The 25,606-nt window shown below is 37.4% G+C and overlaps 3 protein-coding genes across 5 annotated transcripts in view; 1 reads left to right on the forward strand and 2 right to left on the reverse strand.

Annotated features, from left to right (window-relative positions):
- Positions 1 to 5,822, reverse strand: part of LOC134857194 (adenosine 5'-monophosphoramidase HINT1-like) — a 136,784-nt gene extending 130,962 nt beyond the window's left edge. The window contains exon 1 of the mRNA XM_063873572.1: positions 5,798 to 5,822. The gene's annotated coding sequence lies outside the window, so the exon portion shown is untranslated. The remainder of the gene's footprint in view (positions 1 to 5,797) is intronic.
- The window catches only part of LOC134857191 (tectonic-3-like), a 409,016-nt gene extending 403,187 nt beyond the window's left edge, over positions 1 to 5,829 (reverse strand). Inside the window, exon 1 of the mRNA XM_063873567.1 lies at positions 5,800 to 5,829. The gene's annotated coding sequence lies outside the window, so the exon portion shown is untranslated. The remainder of the gene's footprint in view (positions 1 to 5,799) is intronic.
- Positions 1 to 25,606, forward strand: part of LOC134857192 (PTB domain-containing adapter protein ced-6-like) — a 57,474-nt gene that overhangs the window by 24,684 nt on the left and 7,184 nt on the right. For 2 of the 3 annotated variants that reach the window (XM_063873568.1, XM_063873569.1), the window contains exons 2-5: positions 15,861 to 15,994; positions 16,498 to 16,562; positions 17,760 to 17,936; positions 20,271 to 20,405. In XM_063873568.1, coding sequence (XP_063729638.1) covers positions 15,922 to 15,994; positions 16,498 to 16,562; positions 17,760 to 17,936; positions 20,271 to 20,405 — 450 coding nt within the window. In that variant the 5' untranslated portion in view covers positions 15,861 to 15,921. Of the gene's footprint in view, positions 1 to 5,942; positions 6,026 to 6,105; positions 6,192 to 9,140; positions 9,287 to 9,358; positions 9,547 to 13,544; positions 13,665 to 14,270; positions 14,547 to 14,629; positions 14,749 to 15,130; positions 15,525 to 15,860; positions 15,995 to 16,497; positions 16,563 to 17,759; positions 17,937 to 20,270; positions 20,406 to 25,606 lie in introns of those variants that run through there. The other variant, XM_063873570.1, reaches the window with a different exon arrangement.

Consider the following 25,606-nt stretch of genomic DNA (forward strand, 5'->3'; position numbering starts at 1 on the left):
CCTTTGGTTGGAACGCTCCTGCCAATTGCTCCCATTCAGGATCGCGTCAAGCTTCCGCATCATCAAGTCAGACTTGGCATCTAACCTTTTCTCCAGGCTAGTCATCGTGTGGGCGTAGGTACTATCATGATCGTTCAACAATCGCTCGATCTCTCTCGTCATCCTAGCCTCTCTTTCCTGTGACTCCTTGTTTGCCTGTGCCAGGCTCTCCGCCAGGCATTGATCGGTGTTGCGAATCAGTTGAGCCTGATCAACCCTCGCCTGCGACTTCGCGTGCGTTACTTCTCTCAGATTCTCTCGACCCTGGTGAGCTCTCTCGTCAACCTGATCTATTCTCTTAGTCATGTCCCGTCTCAGTTCATCCAGACCATTCATTACGCCAGCGAACATGTCACTTATGTCGCCAGTGGCCCCAAATGACGGGGTTAGTCCCAAAGAAGATGAGGTCAACTGCGGCTGCAGCCTGGTGCTTGATGACGCACCGCCTTTTTGCTTGCTCATCGACGTCATCAATCTGTCGAACGTTGATGAAGCTCCCATCGTTATCCCATCTGACATGGGCCTGGTCGGCGAGGCGGACGACGCCTTCCTGCTCATGTCGTTCCTTGGGCACGGTGTGAGGTTCACATCCGGATGGGTTATCTTCAGGTAGTCATAACTGGAAGATAAACCTTCAGTTCGTAGTGACGCCATGCGCTCATCGTACAAAGACTTCCAACTCTTCTTGGCCTTCGAACCCGGTTGTTCTTTACTCGGGCTTATACTCGACATCATCGCGTTGTTACTCTGCTTGGCCAGAGATGAGTGGGTATTAGCCGAATGTGAATATTCTCTCCTCCACCTATGACTCCTGGTCTCCGATTTGGACATTCCCTTGAATAACACTTCCTCTCGCGGGTCGACCTCGGAACGCTCCGAGGTCTCCTCCGTCCTCTCGACTTCCTCCCGCTCGAGGTCCTCGCTTGGCTCAAAGTCGGGTCGAATAAGCGTCCGTTCTCCTTCGTCAAAGGGGTCCACAAGCGTTTCGCTCGCGGTTCCGGCTTCGGCGCTCCGCCTTTGATCGCCATCGAGGTTTTTCTCGCTCCTTAATTTCATTTCGCTCACTGAAAGATCGGGTTGACCTTTAGTCGATTCGGTTTCGGCAAATACGTCGGAGGCGCTGCTAAACGAGGACTGGCTACGCCTAGTTTTAAATTTTCGCGTGCTGCCCTTGCTCAGCCTGGGAATCTTAGTAGTCGATCCTAACGAGTCCCTCCGCTGTATGCTTTGTGACAAAAAACAATATTCGTATGATTTAATGGCGATGCACACGTACCGCAAACAAGTTCAAGTTAAATGACTTAACGCTGCCTCTTCGATCTCGTAAGTATCAAGAGTGTCTCTTAGGTTTCTCAATGACAATCTTAGTGACTCAGCTAGAGTTACACACACAGGGCCTGCTCAGTATTGATATAATGTTAACTCAACCCTGTTGTATAGTATAACAGAATCACAAAATTTTCACAAGATATAATCAACAACAAAACACAATGGATAATCAGATAAGAATATCCTACAGGTGACAGCGACCTTTTGTCAGTATCAATTTATTGCCACACAATTTATCAAGTCACTGCTTTGTTAAAATTAAACAATCTTTGATAAAAAGCAGTGATGATTCAGAAACAGATCAAAAAAACTTAGTCTTTAAGAAAAAGACTTCCCTCAATCGGAACGATCCGAAAGAACAAAGCCCAGGACACAGTCTTCTCAAGTGGGTGTGTATTCGTCTAATACACCCACCGAGGTCTTCTTTTAGGTGCCCTGCAATTGCCCGAGCTGTCCTACTAAGTCGCTCAAGGGAACCTCTGATCGAAAATTTCTATAGTCTAAGAAAAAGCTCTCCCACACCCGGACTGCTCCAAGTGCACGAGAGTAGAGAACAACTTTTCTTCTCAAGTGAGTGTGTATCTGCCTAATACACTCACCAAGGTCTTACTTTATTTGTTCCCGGATTGCCCAAATTTTCCTAATAAGTAGCTCAAGGCAACCGCACAACCAAAATCACAATAAAAAAAATTGTTCGGGTACTTCTGATACACCCGATCTAGAATCCAAAGTTGATCACGAATTTCCGGGTCAAAATGGGCTCTTATGATCCTAATAAGCACGCCTAATATCCTAATATGATCTTATTTAAATGGATATTTCCCGTTTCCCAAATTGCCACAGAAGGTTTCCTCAAGTTTCTAACAAGGAAGGTTGTTTAGAAGGTTTAAGACACTCCGGAGGGTTACTTCGGAGGGTTGTTAAGACACTTAGCCTACTTCGGAGGGTTACTTCGGAAGGTACCTTAATCACCCAAGTTACTTCGGAGGGTCCCCTTAAATTTACTAAGGAGGGTCAATAAGATGCTTAATATGCTCCGGAGGGTTACTTCGGAGGGTACCTCCAAAATTTTCAAATTTCTGAGCCCCACTTAGAAGGGCCTTCAATTAACTTCAGGAAGCGTCAAAACAAGCTAAGTTCTCTATGGGGGGGGCTGTTTTAACTTCTTTGGATGATCTTGTGGAAGTTTTCCACTAAGGAGGGTTGCTAAGGGCTTTAGCTGACTCCGGAGGGTTACCTCGGAGGGTTCCCCAAAAATCAAGAAAAAAGGTTATGTTACCGCGATAAAGTCTCCAAAAGCGGTCCACCTGACTTGAAACTAGGTTGGCTGACACGGTCAACCTTCCCAGTTGGATAAAAAGGTGTTCTGATAAAATTTTCTGCCGCTCGGAGGGTTACCTGTAATTTGGACCCTCCGAACCAACAAATTCTAAAAACTGTTTCTTTTCCGAGATTATCAACCCAAAAACGGTTGCGGTCCGGAAAAATGGTCCAAAACGTTGACTTATGGTACCAAAATTATCCCGATTGGTTGGCTAGTCTTTGAGAAATTGCCAAAAACGTGTTTGTCCAAATAGCCTTTTTTCACCACCTATATAGGTTCTGAGAAACTTTTTCCGCAATTCCTATTGAAAGTGCCTAAAAATAATTGAAACGAGCGTAGTAGCCCTGTACGGCACTGGAATTATGCAAAAAACTGGACCAAAATTGGTTTGGAGACAAAAATTTGGCCAATAACTATCAAATTTGGACTCTCCGATTCCTTCCTTTTCCAATTCTTAAGTCCTTAGCTCTATCTACGGAGCTAATCGGAGGGTTACAAAAGAATTTTTCTGGCAGCCGAGCACGTTATGCTAGCACGCTCCTAACACAAAAAATTTTATTACTCTAAATTTAAAAACTCAAAAACTCGATCCCCAAAACAGATTGACAAAATTCAGAAAATTATCGAAATTTTGACCGAAAAATTTTGGTTTTTTCCAACTTTCACTGAGTCTTTTCTCACGCGGTTTCTTTAGTTAGGGGGATTGAACTACGTACCTACTCCCTATGTAAAAGCTTTTTGCTGTTCGGAAAAGCTCGGATATCCAAAAATTTGGGGGTCTACAGTTTGGTCGAAAATCGATAATTTTCGACAAAATCTGGGTGTTTCTTGGGTCTAATTAGGAGATAAGTAATATGTAATAAGGATAATAACCTATTAGTAGTCGTTAATGAATAGTACTATACCCTCCTTTGCACCAAAATACCCGAGTTAAGACCCTTAACTCGGAAATTTGTAATCGATGGAGGGTACAATCGGACCGTGCCAATCGTGCCCCCCACCACTTCAGTTTTAATGAAATAGTACCCGAACGATACTAAAATTGTTTCAACGATACCCAACAGTCGTTGTGGATGTTGTCCCTATGTCCCTGTTGAGTGTGGAACACGTCGGTCAGCTTGCCACTCTACCCTCCGGTCACCGGCAAAATCACCATTAACGTGCTTAAATACTCAAATTACGCTCAAGGGAGGGTATCCAACCCTTCACCAAAACACACAATCTTTCTATCAGAAACGATATAAATCAAATAGGAACAACAACAAATAGGAAGGTCAAATCACATCTCGTCCGGAAATAACATATAAACTGTCACTTTACATTTTTTACTGTTTTTGGCCTTTATTGGATTTTTCACTGTTTTTTGTACTTTTTTGTTTTCAAATAAATTTGTTTTTGGTTTTTCTTGGTTATACACTATTTTTGTTTGGTTTTACGCTTTCTCTTTATATGTTTTTGGTCCCGGGACCTTGGGACAAGCGGGCTCATGACTTCCCACCTAACCCTCCGGCCCTGGAATTTTCGGTGTTAACTAGTTAAAAAGCTAAATAGTACTGGACGGAGGGTACGCACCTTCCTCCTAGTACAATAACGGTCATTAAGGCCTCTAACTTGGGCATACGCCCGGAGCGGAGGGTTCGTCGCTGAAACGCTTGCTGATCATGATGGTCTTATGCCTTTGACAGGTCCACCCAGGAGCGCCATAAAAACGTCTATGTAACATTCGCCCAAATACTACACAGCGACGGAGCGTAGAAAAAGTACCTATTAACAACTGGCAGGCGTCAGTTACCTTAATTCTACTCGTTTTTCACCATCTCGACCTTGCCAGTTGATTTTCTGGTCTGTTTAGGGCTAAGTAAAAAGTTACTATTTTTAGGCCATCAGTCAAACGACTTTTGATCAGCTTTCGTTTACATGCGAACACAACCACATAGCTGAGTCTCGGATCCTCAGACTACGTCATTGCCATTAAAAACACGGCTCGAACAACCTATTTTAATATGTTTTTGTGTGACAGTTCTATATTAAATCCATTGGAGATGGATTGACCCTTTCCTCTTTCTAGCTACTCATTTTCTAAAATATCAAATAATACCGGTGTTAATTGAGAGTTCTACGACATCCAAGTAGCTACAAAGTTAGTTTTATATAGTCCGTTCACATAAAACAGTCTCTGGGGGACCAAGCCTCCGCTCCCGTAATCTTCCTGAGATAACGCTCTTATCCCTTCCAATTTGTGGCACGGGAGGGTTCCGTGGAATATTCCTTCCCCACTGAAGCTTCCATCTCCACTAATATCCTCTGCTAAGAGTCTTATCGTGTGTTGTTGCCACGATAAGAGTTTTCGTGGTTTTCGTCTCTTGTGCGACCGTTTTCCACAATATTTGTCGTTCTTCTCTTTTTTCGTCGTTTTTCGTCAAAATGGCCGTCTTTTTATATTTCTGAGAAATATCCACTCTCCAATCGAAATTTTAAAAATAAAAATTCTAGAATATTCCTATCCTCCTTCGCAATACTTTTTCGTTAATAAGGCCTTTATTCGTTTTTCTTCGTGTCGCCGGAAGGTTGCTCTGTGCCATCTGGCAGAATGGCACATATTAACAGATTTTACATCAACGCATAAAGGACACTGAAACCATTGGGTTTTCTTAGAGTCGCTAAGAGAAATATTTACACAACCGATATGATACCAACTAGAACAACAATCACATCTAATCCAATTTATCAGTCCTGAAGGTTTTAAGCAATCTTTGCTTGTACACTCTTTGTTGTTTTTCCTCATCTTGACGCAGCATAAAGGTAAAAAAAGGATTTTGACTGGACTTTAGGGGACTGAACTAACCCATGATAAGCGGTTAGTGGGATTTTTACAAATCAGCAAATAAAAAAAAAGACAACAAAATTAATTTTAATTTTAAAATCGAATTATAAAATCAAAAACAAGGAACAATCTCACCCGAGCTCAGTAGGTCCAGCGGCGCACCACCAGACTCCTCAAGCCAGTTCCAGTTTCCCACCTCCCACAGAAAGCAACTTGACAGACCTGTCTCTAAAATCCCTCAGAGGGCGCTCCACATACAGGCACAAACATCAAACATAACAAATCTATTTAATAAGTTTATCACAACAATTAGGCTATCATTTAATTTAATTTTCCAAATTATCATTCTTATAGACAGGATTTGGCTACCTATGTTAGACTTGACGTATGTTTTAAAAAATACAATTCACAGCGCTCCTCAGCTTCAGATTTTGATATGTCGGTGGAGAAGTTCGATGTTATGATCTCTTACCATGAGAATGATGAAGAGCTCCAAACTTATCTTACAGGTGATTGACCCACCTCAAGTTGAACCAGGCTTATATTTTTATGACCTATTTTGATATTTGAATGTCTCTTGTTCTTTCAGACCAATTGACAAAGTTGGGCCTGCGTGTCTTTCATGCGTCTAGCTCAGATGTTTCAAGGAGAGTGGAGGCCGTTATCAATTGTTCAGTGAGTTGAAATTATGGCTATTCCTTTTTTTATCCGTTCGATTTTGAACAGTACGATGATTAAGCTTGCAACCAGCTAGGGTTATCAAATCGGAACACAAACTTGTTTCAGGTAAACAACTTGTCGAACAGAATCACTGAATCATTCAATAGCTTTTTCCAGTTTTGAAAAATAATAATTAAAAGCACGCTTTGTTTGATTGTTCAAATTTGACGAAACGCGTAAAAGCAAGTCTCAAGCACAGTTCACAGCTATCATTAATGTGCTTGATTTTATTAAGAGTCATGAAAGAAAAGAATTTTGTTATACAGGTCTTGGTTATTTTTTTAAGAAAATTTGTCCACGCTAAAATTTGATTATTCGCAGTTTGACGTTTGGTTTCTTTTTAAGTTCATTTTATTTCCATTGTTGAAAGGAAAGCAAACTCCACTACCAAGCAGCAATAGTGTAAAGATCATAGAAGATTTTAAGTTTCAGATTTCCGAACGCAATAAAAAGTTTACCTATTGATCCAGTTTATTTAAAGTGGGTTAATTTTTATTAAAAAAATGTCAGTCATAAATTGTTCCAAAGAGCTTTAAGGCCATCTTTTTTCTCTTCGAATTTCCAATTTCGAAAGCATTTTTTCCGCTTACTTGCGTTTATTGACTTTTATCCAAGTTGCAATTGCCCGAAGCTCTTCCCGAAATTTGCTATTGCCGCATATGCATCTTCCATATTCAGCATCCTAGATATGCAATAACATAGAATTCAGTGCAATTCTAGATATGCAATAACAGTGAAGTGACAATAGAATTTCTAATCGAATCTGTTATACAAAACTGGCGGAGTACTATAAATAGTGATATACCTTTACCAGAGTGCAAATTCAAACAGAACAAATGGGCACTCCCAAATGCTGCTTCAACAGGCTGAATCGCTCATAGAGTCACGGCGCGCGTCCCGCTCGAAAGGCTTGATGTCTCTCGGAGCCGCTGATTGGCTCAACGCCCGCGCATTGCCGTAGGATAGTGTCTCGGCGCACCTGTCTGTACCCCACACAAGTGCTCTTCGGGCGATATAGTCGATGCCTATGGTAACCATGCGTCAGTTTGGAATAGAGCAGGTTTGTTCGTACCAGACATTCGATGGGAAATCATATCATCCACAGGGCTTTTATACAAGCAAACTTCCCATCGAGCTTCAAAGACTATTCCGATCTGACCGTAAGAGACCAGATGGACTGACACTGGTTCCATGGACACATGGAAGAGCACCGAGGTGGGATTATACCTGTGTTCATAGACTGGCATCATCGTACACCCAATTCGCTGGTCGAGAGAGGACCTACTGTGGCAGATGCTTCCGAGTCACGAAAAAGCACCAAATTAAAGACAATATCATCACCGCTCATCTTCCAACCGATTCAAATGGAAGCTCTCGGAAGATTGGGAACTGAGGTACTCTGCGTTATAACAAGCCTTGATAAAAAGGGCTACAGATGACGACAGAGCGATAATTTTCCTACGGCAGGGACTCGACATTGCTGTACAACGTGGCACAGCCGCGTGTGTGCGCGAGACTAGTTGTTGAAGTTGACAACCCAGTTGGTGCCGATTTTCTGTGATAAGCGATACCGAATCTCGTTTTTTTTAAAATAGCCTTGAAAATGGTGTTTTATACAAACTCGGTGTAACTTAATATTCCTCTGACTTTTTTTAATGTGTCTGAATTCACTTTGAAAGCAATCCCGCTTTTGGAGGATTGAACGCAACTGTACGAACTGCAGAAACATTTGATCTGACCTAAAACATGAAAGAGAGTGGCCTCCCCTGACTTTCCTTAATATATTTTTTGTTATTATTGTATTGTATAGTATTGCAATATATTGAAAGCAGAGTACGGTTTTACACATCCCTGATCTTTAGTAAAATGGTTATCTATTGTGTAATTTATTATCTCGCTGAATTCATTACGCTGTTGTTGTTCTGAATCTAAACAATTCTTTGTTTGACCTTTTCCAACTGTTTGACTTTTTCCAACTGTCTGTTGGCTATGTTTTACCCTTGCGATAAGAAAGGGTGCTGCAATCGGGTACAAGACTTTTTGCGTAAATATCTTTGTTCATTTTATTCGCGCGTGAAAAAGAAACACGCGTTTCCTTTATGTTTATTAATTCAATTTCGAGGACCATTCTGCTCATTTGGCTCAGTGGTAACACCCATGCTTAAGACAAAGTTTTGAAAACTGAAAGTTTTCTGCTATTTTAGACTATCGTCTTTCAGCTTATTTTTGTTGGCTTTGTTCACGCAAAAAGGAGTTTTCGAAGTTTCGGCTTCTTTCTAGCATTCTTAAAGCTCCTCGTAAATTCTCTAATGGTGCAGGTAATTTTGTTCCTTAAGTTTTTAATTGTCTTTTCAGTTGTTTTTACTAAGTCCTTCTTTTTCGCATCGCAAATGGTGTGAAGCTCAGCTTCTTGTGAATCAAGCACTTTTATTGATATTGTAAATATTTTTGGTTTAATCGTGGAATTTGTAGAATTACCAGCACTGATTTCCTTAGATTTTTTTCGTTGAAAGCTGTATTCAGAATAAATGCATTAGGCTCTCGTAATATTCGCTTAGTTTTACGTCGTTTGTAGGTAAAAATAGACTATAATCCATTTTTGATTACAATTTGTTTTTCAGCCTACTGTTGGTTGCCAGTCGGTAATTTTTCGTAAATGATAACTTAGAGGTGTTGATTGTGTTTTAAAAATTATGTTTTTTTTAAATTGAATATCCTTCGAGACAAACGTGTGAGTTTATTCGCATTTTTGAAACAAAATTTGTAGTTTCCCTTTTGTCCAAGCTCGCAAGGCTATGTTTTGGTTGAATTACAAGTGAGTGGGAAGCTCCGTTTCGCCTCTGTGAAAAATAATGAAAACGATGTTTTTAAAATTCCAAGCTGATTTGGCTATGATTGCATCAGGTTTTTATCTTGGTGCTATCAGAGTGGAGCGCAAAAGAAACACTATGCAATGACGAAACATCCTTGGCGTACATTTCCAACAGACCTATCTTCCCAGTAGCTACTGATGAGTATCCAGTCATCGCCAAGCATCTTGATTTTTCCTTGTGAGTAACATCAAAGTAAACCTAACATGAGATTAAAATTAAGCATTAGATTAAAAAAAACATTGCTTCAAGGAAATTGACTCTAGCGAAGATCAATTGGATATTCTTCAAAACTCCACAAGAGTATGACGCTAACTTCGATTCTCTGAAGGCGGCGGTGATGAACGAGTTACAGACAGCAAAAAGCGGGCCGACTGAAGATGCTAACCGGGAACTGTCCAGGCAAGCATCAGTGCGGAACGAGTACAACTTCACTATTGGTAAATAACTGGCGTCCGATTATCAAATTCACATTGTTGGGAAGTTAAATCATTTTGCGAGACAAATTTTTCTTGCAAATCTGAACACAATTGACCTTGCTTTCTTTTTTGTTTTCATACACAACTAACAGATTTGTTAAAAAAGAAAAAAACTAAAATTTGAAAATGATTTTGCTTCAAGAAAATTTTTTTTTATTTTGCAAATGATTTAGCTTAAAGAATTTTTTTTTATTCGGCTGCATAATTTCTGATTTTTTTGTCTGAAGGCGTTTATAACAAGGATAGCCGGTTGTTGTGCAAGTAGCACAGAAAGTTCCGACAACGATAATAAAAAACTTGAATAAAAAACAGTTTTTTTTCCAAGTGTCGTTTTCTTATAGGTGGTATGGTGAGAGGATCTGAACGAAAGCAACAGTGTTCCTCGACAAATGAAGAAAAAATATCAAAAATTAATTTTAGAAAATTTTTTGCTTGATGTCCAAGTTTTTTTTCTGAAAAAGGTGCTAAAAGAGAATTTGTTAACAAGTTTTTTGTCCTAACTTGAATTGTTATCTATTATAAGACCTTATCGCTTGCTTTATTTGCTCGAAATTAGATTAAAACTCAAAAAATTTTAACCGGTTTTTCCTAAGTATGATATATCCTTTTAAAGATCCTAAGTATGATATATCACTCAACCCTTCCGATGAAAATGTGTGGCACCTAATTTTTCCTTTTAACGATCCTAAGTATGATATATCACTCAACCCTTCCGATGAAAATGTGTGGCACCTAATTTTTCATAGAAAAGAAGAAAAATGTTCAAATTACACCCGAATACAAAGTTCCTCCACATTTTCAATGGTCGGAACTAATAGTTTCAAGCAAATTAGTGTTATAACTAGGTTTGCAATTTTTTAGTAAATCGATTCAAGTTGATACTTTTTTAAAACGTAGAAGCGAAATTCTCAAGTTTCAGAAAACATTTTTTAAAAACTTTTACCTGACAGCTTTGTCTCCAAAGGCAAGTGTTGAACGATATGTTTCTGGCTTAGATTTTTCGAAAAGTGATTTTTTTTCACAATAACAGGCGTCCTTTTGTTATTATCGGTTAATCATTTCTTATTGTTAACACTTGCGAGCTTTAGCAAGCGTAGTTTGATAGTACGACTATTCTTTTCCAACTTCGGTCGCAAATGTTGGTGCCACTTACGGCTTTTTGATAGAATGTGCTGTGACATTTTTTAGTAATAAGTAAACACAGTTGATGATTTTTTTAATTGATCAATAGTACCGAAAAAAGTTATTTGTTTCAAACCACAGTACAATAAAAAAAACTTGATTTCAAGAAATTTTTCACATCAGTATATCTAGCAATTTTTTGTAATGCCTGTTTTTTACATAATATGGCTTTATGCTTTCCAATTTATTACATGCAAAGTTAGTGTGGATGCTTTTAGTTTCTTATCTTCCCAATTTTTACCTGCAAATATGTTTTTTTTATATCTGGTGCAAAACCGGCGCAGTGTACTAGTACGAGTTTTCTTTTTTTTCTAAACTAAGTTGCATATATTGGTGCCACTTACGGCTTTTTGATAGAATGTGCTGACATTCACTTAGTGATTAGTCAACACATTTTTTTTGGTTTATTTGTTCATTTAAAAATCATCAACTATTTGTTTCAAACCATAGGGCAATAATCACACTTGCGACCAGCTTAGTGTGTTTTTACAAACCTTCTTTTTTTCTAAACTAACTCGCAATTAAACATGTTTTTTATGTGTTCACTTATTTGGAATTTTCACTGGAGTATTGGAAGTTGCATAGCATCTCTTCTCTGCTTTATTTGTGACTGAGTGATTATTGGTACCTATTAAGCTTCCGCGGCCTAGTGGTTAGTTGTCGAGACTCCTAATCTCTAGGTCGCAGGTTCGAATCTCAGAGGTAGACGAATTTTTGCTAATTTGTAAGTTTTTTTAGTGCACTTTATAGAGCTGCCTTTTGTCGTGGTGTTCTCGCAAGTGTCTGCGAACCGAAGCTTTGGTTCTAGGTAATTTTGTTTGCAAGAAATTGTCCCTTTCTTTTTGTCTCGCAATTTTTTGAAATGCATAATTTATTCCGATTGCGATTAGCAAGCGTTATGAAATTAGAATATAGAGTTTTATTCGAGTTATCAACTAGTTTAACAAAATCAATTGAATCACTTATGATGCTGACTTGCTCATTTTCATCAATTTAACGTCCACATGTTAGGGTGCTAGTTCCTACGGCATGCTATATTTAGAACTTTTCTGTTTTATTGAGTTGTGATACTAATTTTCTGCTGATATTTTTTCGGCTCATGGTTGTCGAATGAAGCTCTGTCAGTTTAGTTTCCAAATTATACCGTCTGCTTTGCATACGCTACTGATATTTCGGTTGTTGATCCTTGGGAGTTGCATGAAATTTATTCCATGTGTTGTTCTGTTGAAATTTGTCGGCTGGTTTTCAGCTTATTGGATGTCTTCTTCATTTCTGTGGGTTTAGTTACTTAATTTTTTTCCTTTAAAATGTAGTTTTTTTGAGAACGATAAGTCTGTGGCAGTTCAAACACGAAAAAGTTTGTTTTTGATTTTTAATTTCTCGTTTTTTCTCGCTATTTTCTTAACTATCATGATGCACTCATCCTATAATTGTTCTATGGCAAGTGGTGCAAAGCTCAGCTTCGCATCTGTGTAGTTAATTGTCAGAGGCCCATGGCGCAATTCCGAGGGCAGGGGACTTTAAGTCTCCTGGTTGTCGGATGGAATCCGCCACAACAGAGTGTTTAATGTTCAAGGCTTATTTTACTTTTTATTTAATTTTATAGAGCTGCTTTTTGTTTTCTCGCTAGTGTTAGCGAAGCGCAGCTTTCTTTGTGTTTAATACCTGAAGAGCTGCTTCACTTGTGTTAAATATCGGAAAAAACTTGTTTATTGGAATGTTCCATTTGCGGAAAACACGGCTAAAAACAAAATCCACAACCTTTTTTGAAAATTCAAAACAATTCTCGTGTGGCAAATGAGCCGGCAAAACTTGGGTAAGTTCTGGTAGAACCGAAAACAAAATTGTTGACATGAAATATTTCGGGAACTATAAATTCCATTCTCAGCATTTTAGTCCAATGTAAGTAAGTTTACAAATTGCAGGAGTAAATCAAAACACTAAAAGCAACTGCAATCAAAATAACGTGCAGCAAAAAAATGTGCTGTAAAAACATAGCAGACAAATTACAGGCCGAGAATTTTATTTGAAACAGGTTATTTCTCGTTTGATAAAAAACCGGGTCCTGATCAGATCCGAACCTAGAACCTTCGCCGTCTCAGGCGTATTCGTTACTTCCAGGCTAAGTGTGCTGGAGACGGTGAAAAACTTGAAATCATTATGAACCAAGGTACCACCTGGAGATGAGTCCTGTGAACAAAATTCGTTAATTTTATTCTTTCATTTTAACCAGAGTTAACAGCAATCGATTGGTGGAGTCTTTTTATACACTTAAATGCGCTTGATTTTGCAGTTTATTTGGAATTTAAGAAAAGTAATTTTTGAAGATTCAAAGCTGTGTTCAAGTAAAATTTGGAATTTTAGACCTCCATTTTTAAACGAAACTTCAATTTTTGGGAAACCATCTTTTCATCATGGGAAAGCCATTTATGGAGTGTTATAGCCCGAATTTTTTTATGGCTTAAGTTTATGATTGCTTTAAGAATAAAAAAATCAACAGTTCGATTATTCGTTTCTTTTTGTTTTACATTTGGGTTGTAAATTTGTCCCAGAGTGGCTTTTGGCATTAATTTTTTCAGTTTTGGCTTTTAGTTTTGTTTGACAAGTGATGTGAAGCTCCGCTTTGCCTGTGTGCTAACAGTTAAAAATTTTTGCTTTTAAGGTGATTCGGCTTAAATGGTTTCGCCGTATACTACTTTGGTTTGGCTGTTTTATACTAGTTGTCAATATCAATACTCGCTTGTTCTGGTGAGTTCTATAGAAGAATCTTATTTTAGGTAATACGACTGTGCGAGAGGGAGACATTGAAGCCGAGGGCGAAAGTGACTTCTGGGAGAGGAACTTCGCAGGCCACAGTGCTGTTTCGTTTGAGTCTCTTTGGCTTTGCTTCGTCATAGGTGAGAAAAAACTATTCGAGAAGAACGGCTTTTGCGTTCGCTGTTTTAGTAGAACAGACTGTTTTGGCCATGGTTATTACTATGAATAATTGAAAAAAGTACATGCTTTTCAGTTCTAAGAAACATGGAGGCCCGAAACATTCTTTCAGAACAGATGATTGAACCATTTTTTACTGTCTTGAGTGACAAAATAAAAATACTGATGTGTTCATATTTGCGAAGCGGAGCGCCAAGAACTATTGGCAAGGTTTGTAAATTCGACTGAAATTTGAAAAACTGAAGCATTCTGACCGCTTAGAAACTGAGACAGTTTTGCTGAAATATCTTTTTGCAATCAGATAAACGATTAACGGGGTTTTAAAAACGGTCTGACACTAAGCTTGGACCAATAGCATAATTGACGTGCTCAATTCTTTCGAAAAAATCTTCATTGGTCGGTAGTCTCTTCCCTTATGGAAATGGGTGGCACAATACTTTTACAAGATTTTGAAATACTTCTGGAAAAGTGAGAATTATTTAGCGAGAATCGACTAGGTGTCATAACAACCTCAGCACTACTGAGCCATAGTTTAGTGCCATAATTGATTCCCTTCATTTTTTGTACAGAGTATAAGGATCTTCTGGATCTGCAGTTTGACGAGAAACAGATGGAGTGGCTTGAAAAACTGCTGTTCAAGGAGGCATTCGGAAGAAATAAAATAATATCGAAGCAGCTGTTCCTGGACTTCAGAGGAATTGGTAGTGCTGCTACAGCTGCTGATTCCAAATTGCCCAGGAAGACATTCTACTCGCGAGTGATAGATTATGCGGCAGGAAATTTGGCCATGAAGGAGGTGTTTAACATGAACAGCATCATTCGTATGGACGCCATAAGAAATTTGGGTAGGTACTGTCTCCATGCTGTTTGGGCATAAGATATGACAGCTGCATCGTGGAAGATGTTTTTATGCGTTTGTTGTGTTAAGCGTCATTCAAAACAGCAGCCGTTGTGAGTTCTCTGTTGGACTTGCTAGAGGAGCCTGACGCCAATTTGAGAGCAGTGGCAGCAATAAGTCTGTCCAAAGTCGGACAGGGACATCAAGAGGTATGGTGAGATGCTTTAATTCAGTTCAATTCAAATAAAGTCAGTTAGACCTCCCATATATCAACGAAAAGACTAGTTACAATGCCAGATTTACTGTAAGTTCGTTTTATTGTGATGATACGAAATGACTGTCACTCAATGTCTCAATTTTTATAAAGAGATTCCCAATAGCTGCGTTAATATTTTTCATCTAATGATCTAATGATGCCAAAAATGGAGAGTCAGGATCGTGTTGACTAAGACTTGAAAAACTCTTTTCGGGACTGTTTTCTCAAATAATCGCACACGGATTTGAAAAATAATCGCGCAAAGTTGGCATGTTTGCTTTGTTCTGAAGACTAAATCTTCGGCCAGATATGCTTGTTTTTTATCATTCTCGCAGGTGTATGAGGCACTGATTGTGACAACAGAAGACCCGGACAGACTTGCGAGAGAAGCTGCCATTCTATCACTGGGCAAGATGAAATGCGAACAAGCCATCCCGAGGATCCTGCAGATCTGGAGGAACGATCCAATCGCACCTGTGAGGGCCGCAGCCGAAGTGGCTCTTCAACAGATGGAAGTGCCAGCGACTAAAAGTGCTCGCAAGATGGTAGACCTCATATCGAAGGAGATCACGTCTCTCAAACAACAAGCAAAATAAATAGATCAACTTAGTTTTCTTTCTTTCTTGACTCAATCCTTTTTAAAAATAATTTTTCCTAGAATTTTTTGAATATTTTTATAATGTTTGTAAATAATGATATTAAATTGAATAAATTTTTATCTGCAAGTAATGTTTGGATTTTTTAAACTAAGTTAAAAGAGTTCGATGTGGTTGGTAACAGTGATGTGCACAGCTGTGAGGGTTCTGGCAATTCCCAAAAACCCAGAAGAGACTGAAGTTGTTCCGACAACTCTCGAAGATCGTGAAGGAATTTTGGTTCGGTTTTTTTTTCAGTTAATTTTGACAACCTCAGAGAAAGATCTTAGAGGATCAATTGCGGTGTCATATTAAAGCTATTTTTGTTTGTGATTGAGGTTCTAAAAAGAAAACTCAAAAAAGTTTTGATTTGACATTGTTTAGTAACACTGAAGTTAGTATTTTGGCTATGACATCAAGCTATTTTTCCAGAAAAAATGCAATGATTATGCTATGCTATGGCGATTTCTGGACTACAATAACTGAAATATATGAAGATGAAGAAGATTTTGAGAGAATACAAGAGTGACAAAATCCAATCTCAATTGGACAAGCGCGACCGAGGCAAGTTTAGTTACTGAGTTAGATTGGAGAATTCCTTTCTACTTTGGCCTGATTGAAGTGAGTTTCAGTTTACTGTTTCAATCTTGACACCTGTAAGTCTGTTGATACTGCTGAAGACGGCGAAAGAATGTTTGAGTCTTCTCGAAATATTCGGTTAAGCGAGACGTTTGAACTCGTCCATTTTGAAAAATTATCTCTGGAATACCAAATTTGGATGTTTGTCGGGGTAAAAATTTTAGTCTACAAAAACTTTGGAATGTACATTTGTTTTATCGCCGTTAACAAAAATAGGTTGACCAAATGTATTCTATCACACTCGTAAGAGGAATATCTTTTTTCTGTTAGTTATTTTCTGTATAAGAGAGGCCATTCGTCGCTTCTTGAAAATTTAAATATTATCGAAAGCAGAATATTATTTTTTAGCGCACTATTTTAGCCGAAATTCTGGAATTTTTTGTATCTCAGTCAAGTGGTAGTTGAGTGAGACATGTGCTTGTGTTTAGAGCAGAACTTGTGGCCTCACCACCCTGACAAGCTGCTAATTAGTAGTGTCGAATACTTCGTAAAGGTAAGTACAAATAATACCATCTTCATCTAACATCAAGAAATCCAAACGGTTGCAAAATGGCTGGGTGTTGAGCAAATAGCATAAAAGGCCAACTAAGTTCCGATAGTTTTTAAGTGTTTCGTGGTTGAAGGGGGAGGGAAAAGCGAGATGGTTGGAGGGGTCGAGCTTGATCTGTCTGCTAAACACTTGAACAAAATGCTGAAATTTAAAAATGTCTGATAAATGTTTTAATACTTATCAAGCTGCATACAATATAAAATTTGAACAAGGATAGCCGGTTACTGTGCAAGTGGCACAGATGTTCCGACCATAGTCTTTAAAAAACTACAGAAAGTTTTTTTTTCAAATTAGTGTAATTTTTCCTGCGCGGTGTGATAAAATAATCTGGCTTAAAACTATATAAAAAGGAATATTCGACAGTCAGTTATATAGGCAAATTGGACAAAAAATGCTCTAGAAAAATGACAATGAAAACAAAAATAAACAAAAAATTTATTTTTCAATTGTTTCGCAGAATATTTCCCAAAAGCGCTAAAAGTCTCCAAAAACTAGTTTTACTTGCTTAAAGCTAAGTTTTCAGGGCTTAAATTTAGCAGACATAAGCTGTTGTAAGCCTGCTCGCTCGCTTTATTCGCTCGAAATTGAAATAAAATTTAAAAATTCATTATCAGTTTTTCTCGGTAGCGAGAAAATTGATTGAATTTTTTTGGAGTTGTTCGAATCACGACTGAAAGGGCTTCAACTTGGTATATAACTCTACCCATTCCGATGATTTATTGTGGTACCTGATATAGCGTGGAAAACAAAAAGAAAAGAAAAATGAGACAGTTTTGGCAGTTTTTTATTGCAGTTTGAAACACGACTGAAGAAGCTGACTCAACCAAATCTGACCTCTATTCTTGGTACATGGTTTTGCGTCGCATAAAACAAAACACGTTAAGTTGTCAGAAAATAAAACTGGCCTTCAATTGTTCTTTTCCTACGTTTTTCTTCTCTGGCTTAGCGACCAATTGTTGTTGATCTGCTCAGAACTGGCCATGCATTTAAAGCAGATATATAAAGAAAAGATTCTTTGGTTTTTAAGGCTATTGTTGTGTTGTTAGTTATAGTGCCTTGCATGTATATTATAAATGAATGTGAACTTAAAGTTAGTCTGATGTTTTGTCTTGTCGGATAGTGAATGGTGCTCATGTTTAGTACTATGGCTGGACGGGAGTGAGTGAGAGTCAGGGAGACAGAGTGATCAAGGGTGCCATCCAGCAGCTGACTCACCTCAGCAACCAGGGAACCCCCCAGACAGGGACCACCAAACCACCCAGAGTGTACCTCAACATATCAGCTGATAAAGTCACAGTCAGAGAGTCCAAGATACGGGTGAGTGGGTAGTGTTAGTGTTGCGAGTCTCCTTTATTCGACAGAATTTAAGCACTCATACCGATTGTGGCAGTTTGAACTTAACCAGCTCTTAAGAGACGAAGAAGAGTGCTCTTCATATGAAAAAACTCGACGCTATACTAAGGGATGCTATCAACACCATAAAAGAATGCGCGGGCAGGTTGACTGTTGTCAAATAAAATCCGGATTAATATCCAGTGACTTGAAATGAGATTAATTTTGAATGAGCATTGATTTCTTTGCTTAATATCTTTGGCAGAAGATATTTGAGGAATTGTTTCTCGGAACCCTTTTTGATCAAGATTTGTGATTTTTTTTGTTGTTTTTATCACAAATGTCAACGGCGGCTTCATAGGTCATAAGAATCTTAAATCCCATATTTTATGTTAATGCATGCTCTTCAGTAACTATTACAAACAATTAGAAACAAGGATAGTATGTTGCTGTCCAAGTATCACAATGTTTCGGCCATATTCTTTAGAAAACTACAATATTTTTTTTTCAAATGAGTCGTTTTTTTTGTGCGTGATTTGATGAAAATATCTGAAAAAGCATAGAACTTGGCAAGTTTGGCAGCCATAGTAAAATGGATTTTTTGCAGAAACTTTTTGAATTTTTGAAGTGTTTGATTTCCAAAATGACGCTAAAAATACTTCGAAAACTGATTTTACTGGAGTGAAACTAAGTTTTCAGGACTCGAATGAAAGTTTTAGTGCTTATCTTTCTATTATAAGACTACTTGATTGCTCTACTCGCTCGAATTTAGAATCAAATTCAAAAGTTTCAAATCAGTTTTTCTTGTCTCTGGAACACTGGTACAAATTTTTGAAACATTTATAGTCTGTTAGAATCACGACTGCAAGGATTTAAATATGATCTATCACTCGACCTAATTCGATTATTATTTGTGGTACCTGATAATGCGTGGAAAATTAAAAAAACAATAACACCCTAATACAAAGTTTCTCCTTGAATGGTCCGAACGATTATTTTTTGCTCAAACTTGCTATTTCCGCAATGATATCAATTGGTTAGGAAATAGTACGACGCAATACACTGCTGATTTAAATTATCCGGACCAAAAACGAACAAAACTTGAATTTTCAAACGCGCTTTTTTTCAATTTGGGTTGAGATTATACAAAAAGTGAAGAAAACTAAAGTTGCTTAGAATTTCATCAGAATTAATATGGTGCAATTTTTTCTCCGACGTTCTCATCCAAAATTTTGGCTGTTTTTAAGTAAACAAAATTTACGCTGAAACTCTTTTGTTAATAGATAATAAGATTATCACAAGAAGCCTGTTACATATCACAACAAAGTTCTAGGAGGGTTGAATCGCCGAAAACTTAAGCAAATTGTTTAAAGTTGGTTAACGGTTGAATCTCAAAAAACTAAAGCAAATTGTTTAAAATTTTGTTTTAAGCAAACATTTTGAGTTTTATTCAGTAAAAATCACATTTCTTGACAATCAAGCAAAAGTATTTTCTCTTATACAAGTTTTTAGAGATTCAACCCTTCTAGAACTTTGTTGTGATGTGTAACAGGCTTCTTGTGATATAATTTTATTATTTATTAACAAAAGAATTTCAGCGTAAATTTTGTTTAATTAAAAACAACCCATATTTGACCCATATTTCACCACAAAAATGACCCATATTTGTGGTGAAATTTTGGATGAGAACTTCTGAGAAAAAAGTGCATCATATTAATTCTGATGAAGTTCTAAGCAACTTTAGTTATCTTCACTTTTTGTCTTATCTTACCCAAATTGAGAAAAAGAGGTTTGAAAACAGGGGCGATTAGACTCCCTGCCGACCCAAACGGTCCCCCCTTTGTACTATTTTGAAATATCCATTTTTGGTGACGGACCTTAAAATTTTTCTAAAGGCGCCTTTGGCGCCAATATATACTAATTTTGAGGGGGAGCGCGCCGAAAAAACGCGATTTTTGGTCAAAACTATCCAAAAAGTGCCTAAAAACGGTTTGGACTGTTTTTTCAAAATTTTGCCTGCGGCGCAGAAAATTTTGCTAAAACAGGTACTAAACCGTGCTTAGGGAGAGCTCAAAAAATTAATTCGGTCGACCTAAAAAAAGGTCGACAAAATTTTTTGAAAATCCGCCCCCCCCCCCCCCTCGAGAAAATCCTAGATCCGCCCCTGTTTGAAAACACAAGTTTTGTTCCTTTTGTGCGAATAATTTAAATCAGCACTGTACTAACGAACGGCCTACACACAATAAAATACAGCACCACCTAATTAAGAGTATTAGTTGAATGGGTTAAAAAAAGTGTGACGTTGATTGGTGTGCGCAGGTGGAGGTTGACAAGTTCAACATAAGTGACATAGCGTACGTGGCAGACGACAGGGCAGTGAAGAGAGTGGTGGCCCTGATTGTGGCCAACAGAGACAGAGACAGCAAACAACAACAACACAAGGAGGAGTCTAGAGTGAGTGGTGTTAATTATTATTACAAGTTCTTATTCCTCTCTAGATTCATTTGTTCAGCCCTTATTGTTTGAAGATTTTTCAATTTCTTCGGCTAATTATTATGTTCAGTACTTCCTAAGAAGGTAGTTGTTCTTATTGTCTAGTGGCAGACACTTTATGATCTTGGAAGCAAATGATAGATTCTCTCAAACCACAGCTATTACATGCTTTTACTGTTTGTTTTTTGGCGAATCGGGAGCTTTCTTTTTGATTAAATTAGAATCCAACTGTCAAAATGCGAGTTCACTTTTACCAGACTAACTCTCTCAAATTAGTGTTCATCTTTTCTGCTCAATTTCAGTATATATGTACTGCTCTAATTCTAATTTGCAAAATTTGAACCTCAGAAAAAAAGCTCATTGCGCTTCAATTTTTGTGTGTTTGTTTTGATGGTGAGGGGGACGTGATAATTTTATATTAGTCTTAAATTTTTTGTTCGATTTTTTCCCCTTTTTTCAGCTTAATAGATTTCGGCCTGCATTATATTGGCTTAGTGTCCTCCTTATGGTTCATTTGACGAGAAAATAAGTTTTGTGTATGTGTGGGTTTTGAGGCCGAGGGAGACATCTTAAATTTTTTAATTCTTAAGTCTTATTGATTTTTTTTGGCTCAACGGGTTTCTGCTTAGGTATTTTCGGCTTTGTTACCTCCTGGTAATTTTTTCCGATGCTACTTTCACATTCTGTTGTCTTGACATGTCTTTGTTGCATAATTAGCTATATTCATTTTGATAGATCTAGTTTCCTTGACAGTTTCCGACATAGCGGCTGTCTTGTTTTGTATCGCAAGTGGTGCGAAACGAAGCTTCGCCTCTGTTATAAATCCAAATTCAATTAACCACCTGGCGTATCTGACGTAGAGGTAATACACCTCTACCTGCTTGAGACGGCAAAGGCTTGTGGTTAGAAACTCTATGCTTTTTTCATGTTTTTGTTTTCCAATTTTTGATATTTCTTTTCATTTCAATCACCCTCGTTCATTTTTGTATCGCAGGTGGTGCGAACCTCAGCTTCGACTGTCTTTCAATCAGAAGCTGATTTAGGGGGGGGGTGAACGCCCCCCGCCCTCAAGGATTCGACTCGAAGGGTTCCTTCTTTGTGTTATTTTGAGATATCCATTTTTTGCTGAATGACCCTAAAAATTCTTAAAGGAGCCTTCGGTGCTAATATATACTAATTTTAAGGGGGAAGCACGGGCTAAAAAAAGCGGTTTTTTAATAAAATTTTTCCAAAAAATGCTTAAAAACGCTAATGTTGGCTGCGGCGCAAAAATTTTGGCCAAAACAGGGTTTTTTTAGTGATTTGGGAGAGCTCGAAAAATCAATTAGGTTGGTCTAAAAAAATGGTCGTCAAAATTATCGAAAATGTTTTGAAAATCAACCCCCTCTCCCCCTCGAGAAAATCTTAGATCCGGCCCTGGTTTCAATACTTATAATAATAATATAATATTTAATTCAGTTGACGATTATTACAATACAATATGTATATTTACAATCATCAACAAGGATTGTCTAAAAAGCCTACGGCTTATCTAGTAGACAACCTTAAACTCAAATATCAATGACAATACAGCTGTTTATGAACTTCCTTATTATCAAGCAGATAATTATCAAAAACATCGTGTATAAAAATCTTGAGTTGATGTCTCTGCAAACTTGTCACATCTTCATTCAATAAACCAGATGCAGTTATATAATTATGAATAATGGTTCTTCTAACATTTATGGAATTTTGAAAACATTTCGTTCTTTGTATTTTACTATTAACTTTTCCAGAAGCAACTCTCCTAGTGAAGTACGCCACGTTATTAGTCGTGGTACTATCACAACCATTATTGTAGCAAATATCTTTAAACAGTTCGTAAACGTGAAGATCAAACACCGTTTCAATTTTATGCAGTCTGTACTTTTCAACTGTGCTCTCTCTATAATCAATTCTAAAAATAGCACGTATTATTCTCTTCTGTATTACTAAAATTTTATTTAGATCTGTTAAGTTTGCACAGCCATAAACCAATACGCCATATTGAAGAACAGGTTTGATGTAGGATCTGTATATCAGTAGAAGCATTGGAATATTAAATAATTTTCTGGAACGACATATTACTCCACACAGTTTAGACAATTTCTTAATAACATGTTCAATATGCATCTTGAAGTCTAACTTTGAATCAATGTAGATACCCAAATACTTCGTGCAATCAACCATTTTTATGCATTCACCTTTTATATCAAGACCAATTTCTCCATTTTTCTTGCTGAAATTGAGCAGAACAGTTTTATCAGTATTCAGTGAAAGTTTATTGCAACATAAGTAATTGTAAACTATGTCAAATTCGGTTCTTAATTTCTTTCCAGAATTCTTACCAGAAGTCATGATGGATGTATCATCTGCAAAAAGTGTAGTATCTAAACTAGTGCTATCAGGTAAATCATTTATGTAAATCAAAAACAGAAGCGGACCTAGAACAGATCCTTGTGGAACTCCCGTTGAAACATTTTCAAGCGTTGATCTATTATTTCCAATTTCAACATACTGCTTTCTATTAGTCAAGTAGGCTCTAATCAAATTGTTACTTTTACCCCTGATCCCATAATGATCCAATTTTTGCATCAGAATTTTGTGATCAATCGTGTCAAAAGCTTCCTTGAGATCCAAAAACAAAGCAATTGCATCCGCTCTTTTATTAGTAGCATCTCTTACAAATTCGGTCAGCCTCGCAACAGCCTGAATCGTAGATCGCTTAGATCGAAAACCATATTGGTTCATGTTTAAAATAGAAAATTTCTCAAAAAAATTTATGAACCTCGAATGTATAAGTTTCTCAACGACTTTGCTCAGGCAAGACAACAGCGAAATTGGTCTGTAATTACCAGGATCTGTTTTATCTCCATCTTTGAACATAGGGACCACTTTGGCAATTTTCAGTAAGTCTGGGAAAACATCAAGGTGAATGCATTCGTTAAAAATATCGGATATTAATGGTGCAATTACCACTCCTAACTGCCTGATGATTTCATTGCAAATATCATCAGGTCCACATGAGAACTTACTTTTAAGGCTATTGATAACATCTAGAACTTCTCTGTGGTTAGTTTCAAACATTACCATTGATTGCACTTGTTTTGGCGATCTACATATCGGTACTGATGAGTAAGGTATTTGCGATGCAATTTTCGACCCAATGTTACAGAAAAAAGTATTCAATTTATTCGCATCAATATGTGTCGTTGTGTTATTCCCGGTCTTTCCTATTCCAACATTTTTAAAAATCTTAAATAAATCTTTACTGTTAGTCACCTTTTCCACTTTTTTAGTATAAAAGTTCCGTTTCTCTAATCGCAGCAAAGCGTTTACTTTATTGCGAATGATTTTATAATTGACATGCGTTTCAGTCGACCAGCAGGCCTGTAGTTGGCGAAGAAGTCTATCTCGTTTAAAAATTAGTTTTCTAATTTCTGGAGTTATCCATTGTGATTTCACTTTTCGTTTTTTACCATATACTTTTAATGGAGCGAATACATCTAGGCAATCGATAATTGTTTTAATCAGAAACTCAACTTTTTCATCACATGTTCCTTCCGGTACATTTTTTAACAGGTTCACATCTGCTAAAAACAATATTTTTTCGGTTGATTTTTTTAGAAAAGACAGATTACGAAAAGTCAAGTTATCATCTATGTTTGACACCACGTTAATATCGGCGAAGATAATATTGTGATCACTAATACCAGAAATTACATTATGTGTTGCAACAGGAAAATTTGAAATTATATGATCAATGCAAGTACTACTACGGTTAGTAACGCGCGTTGCTTCGTTGGCGTTATTTATAACAAAATTGTAACTTTTACTTAAATTTTTCAACCCTTTTGAGCAACTATTTTCAACTAGTGTATCAATATTAGAATCCCCAACGAACATTGTTTTTGAATTTACCATCGTTTCTAAGTTGCGTTCCAGAAAACTATAAAAATGATCGATATTTATATTAGGCGGACGATAAAATACGCAAATGTTTGTTGAAGATAGAGATCCATTTTTAAGTCTAATACACAATGCCTCAATCCCATTTTCGCAAACAATATTTTCATTTATAATAAAGTCAATGCCAGTCATAACATAAAAAGCAACACCCCCTCCCCTTTTATTGGTTCTACATCTAGAAACTATCGGTTGAAATCCCGGAATATTGTACATTGCCAATGGGTCTGTTTCAGTTAACCAAGTTTCCGAAAGGCAGATAATCGATAGGTTTTCGTTATAAGTTTCAATAAATCCCACTAAATTGTCAAAATTGCATCGCAAGGATCTTATATTTAGAAAAAGAAGTGTTTTATCAGCTGGCAAAGTCATCGATTAGGTTTTTTAAAAATGCTAAGTATCAGTAGGTTCGATCTCACCCGCGTCCTCCTGCTCTATCACATTGACCGGCGCTTTTGCCATTTTTCCAGGTGGTGAGCTTACCACTGCGATTACATTTTCAATTAGACCACACAATTTGTCCAGTTTATCTTCCATATCAACGTTCTCTCGTTGCCTCTTCTCCCCTCTAGGTTTTCCATACATTGCATATTTGTTTTTCGCAGTACCATGTTTCATTTGGAATAACTCATTTCTGGAATAAGAAGACTCGTCGATTATCTGTGTATTTCCCTGAATTCCTGTATCCATTTTGTTACCATCTAATTCTTCTGAAAATCCGCTGGCAACTTTGTCAATCTCACCGCGACTGTTAACTGGAACCCATTTATTATTTATTCTGAGAAGTGGTTGACAATTGTTTGTTTTAAATTTCAAACCTTTCTCTTTTGCATAATTCACTGTATCTCGGTCAATTTCTGGAAGCCTCTCAACGATGAAAATATTCTTCGTCGATTCATTGTCAGTTAACGTAAATCTGTTTCGCCATACATAGTCACGCTGCCCATTGTAAATAAATTTAACAATAATTGGTTTTTTCTCTGCATTACCCGGTAAATAGTGACATGCAGCCAAATCTTCGGGTGACACTTTAGCTCCTAGAACACGATTCATAATATCAAGTACTGGTACCATCGGATCCACGCCGGATTTCACGCCAAGAAATGTCAAACATGATCGTGATAAATATCGTTCAGAGCAAAGTACACGGTTTTGAATAATTACATTGTCCTTGCGCA

Source organism: Symsagittifera roscoffensis, chromosome 1 (genome assembly GCF_963678635.1).
Source record: "Symsagittifera roscoffensis chromosome 1, txSymRosc1.1, whole genome shotgun sequence".
NCBI classification, from domain to species: Eukaryota; Metazoa; Xenacoelomorpha; order Acoela; family Convolutidae; genus Symsagittifera; species Symsagittifera roscoffensis.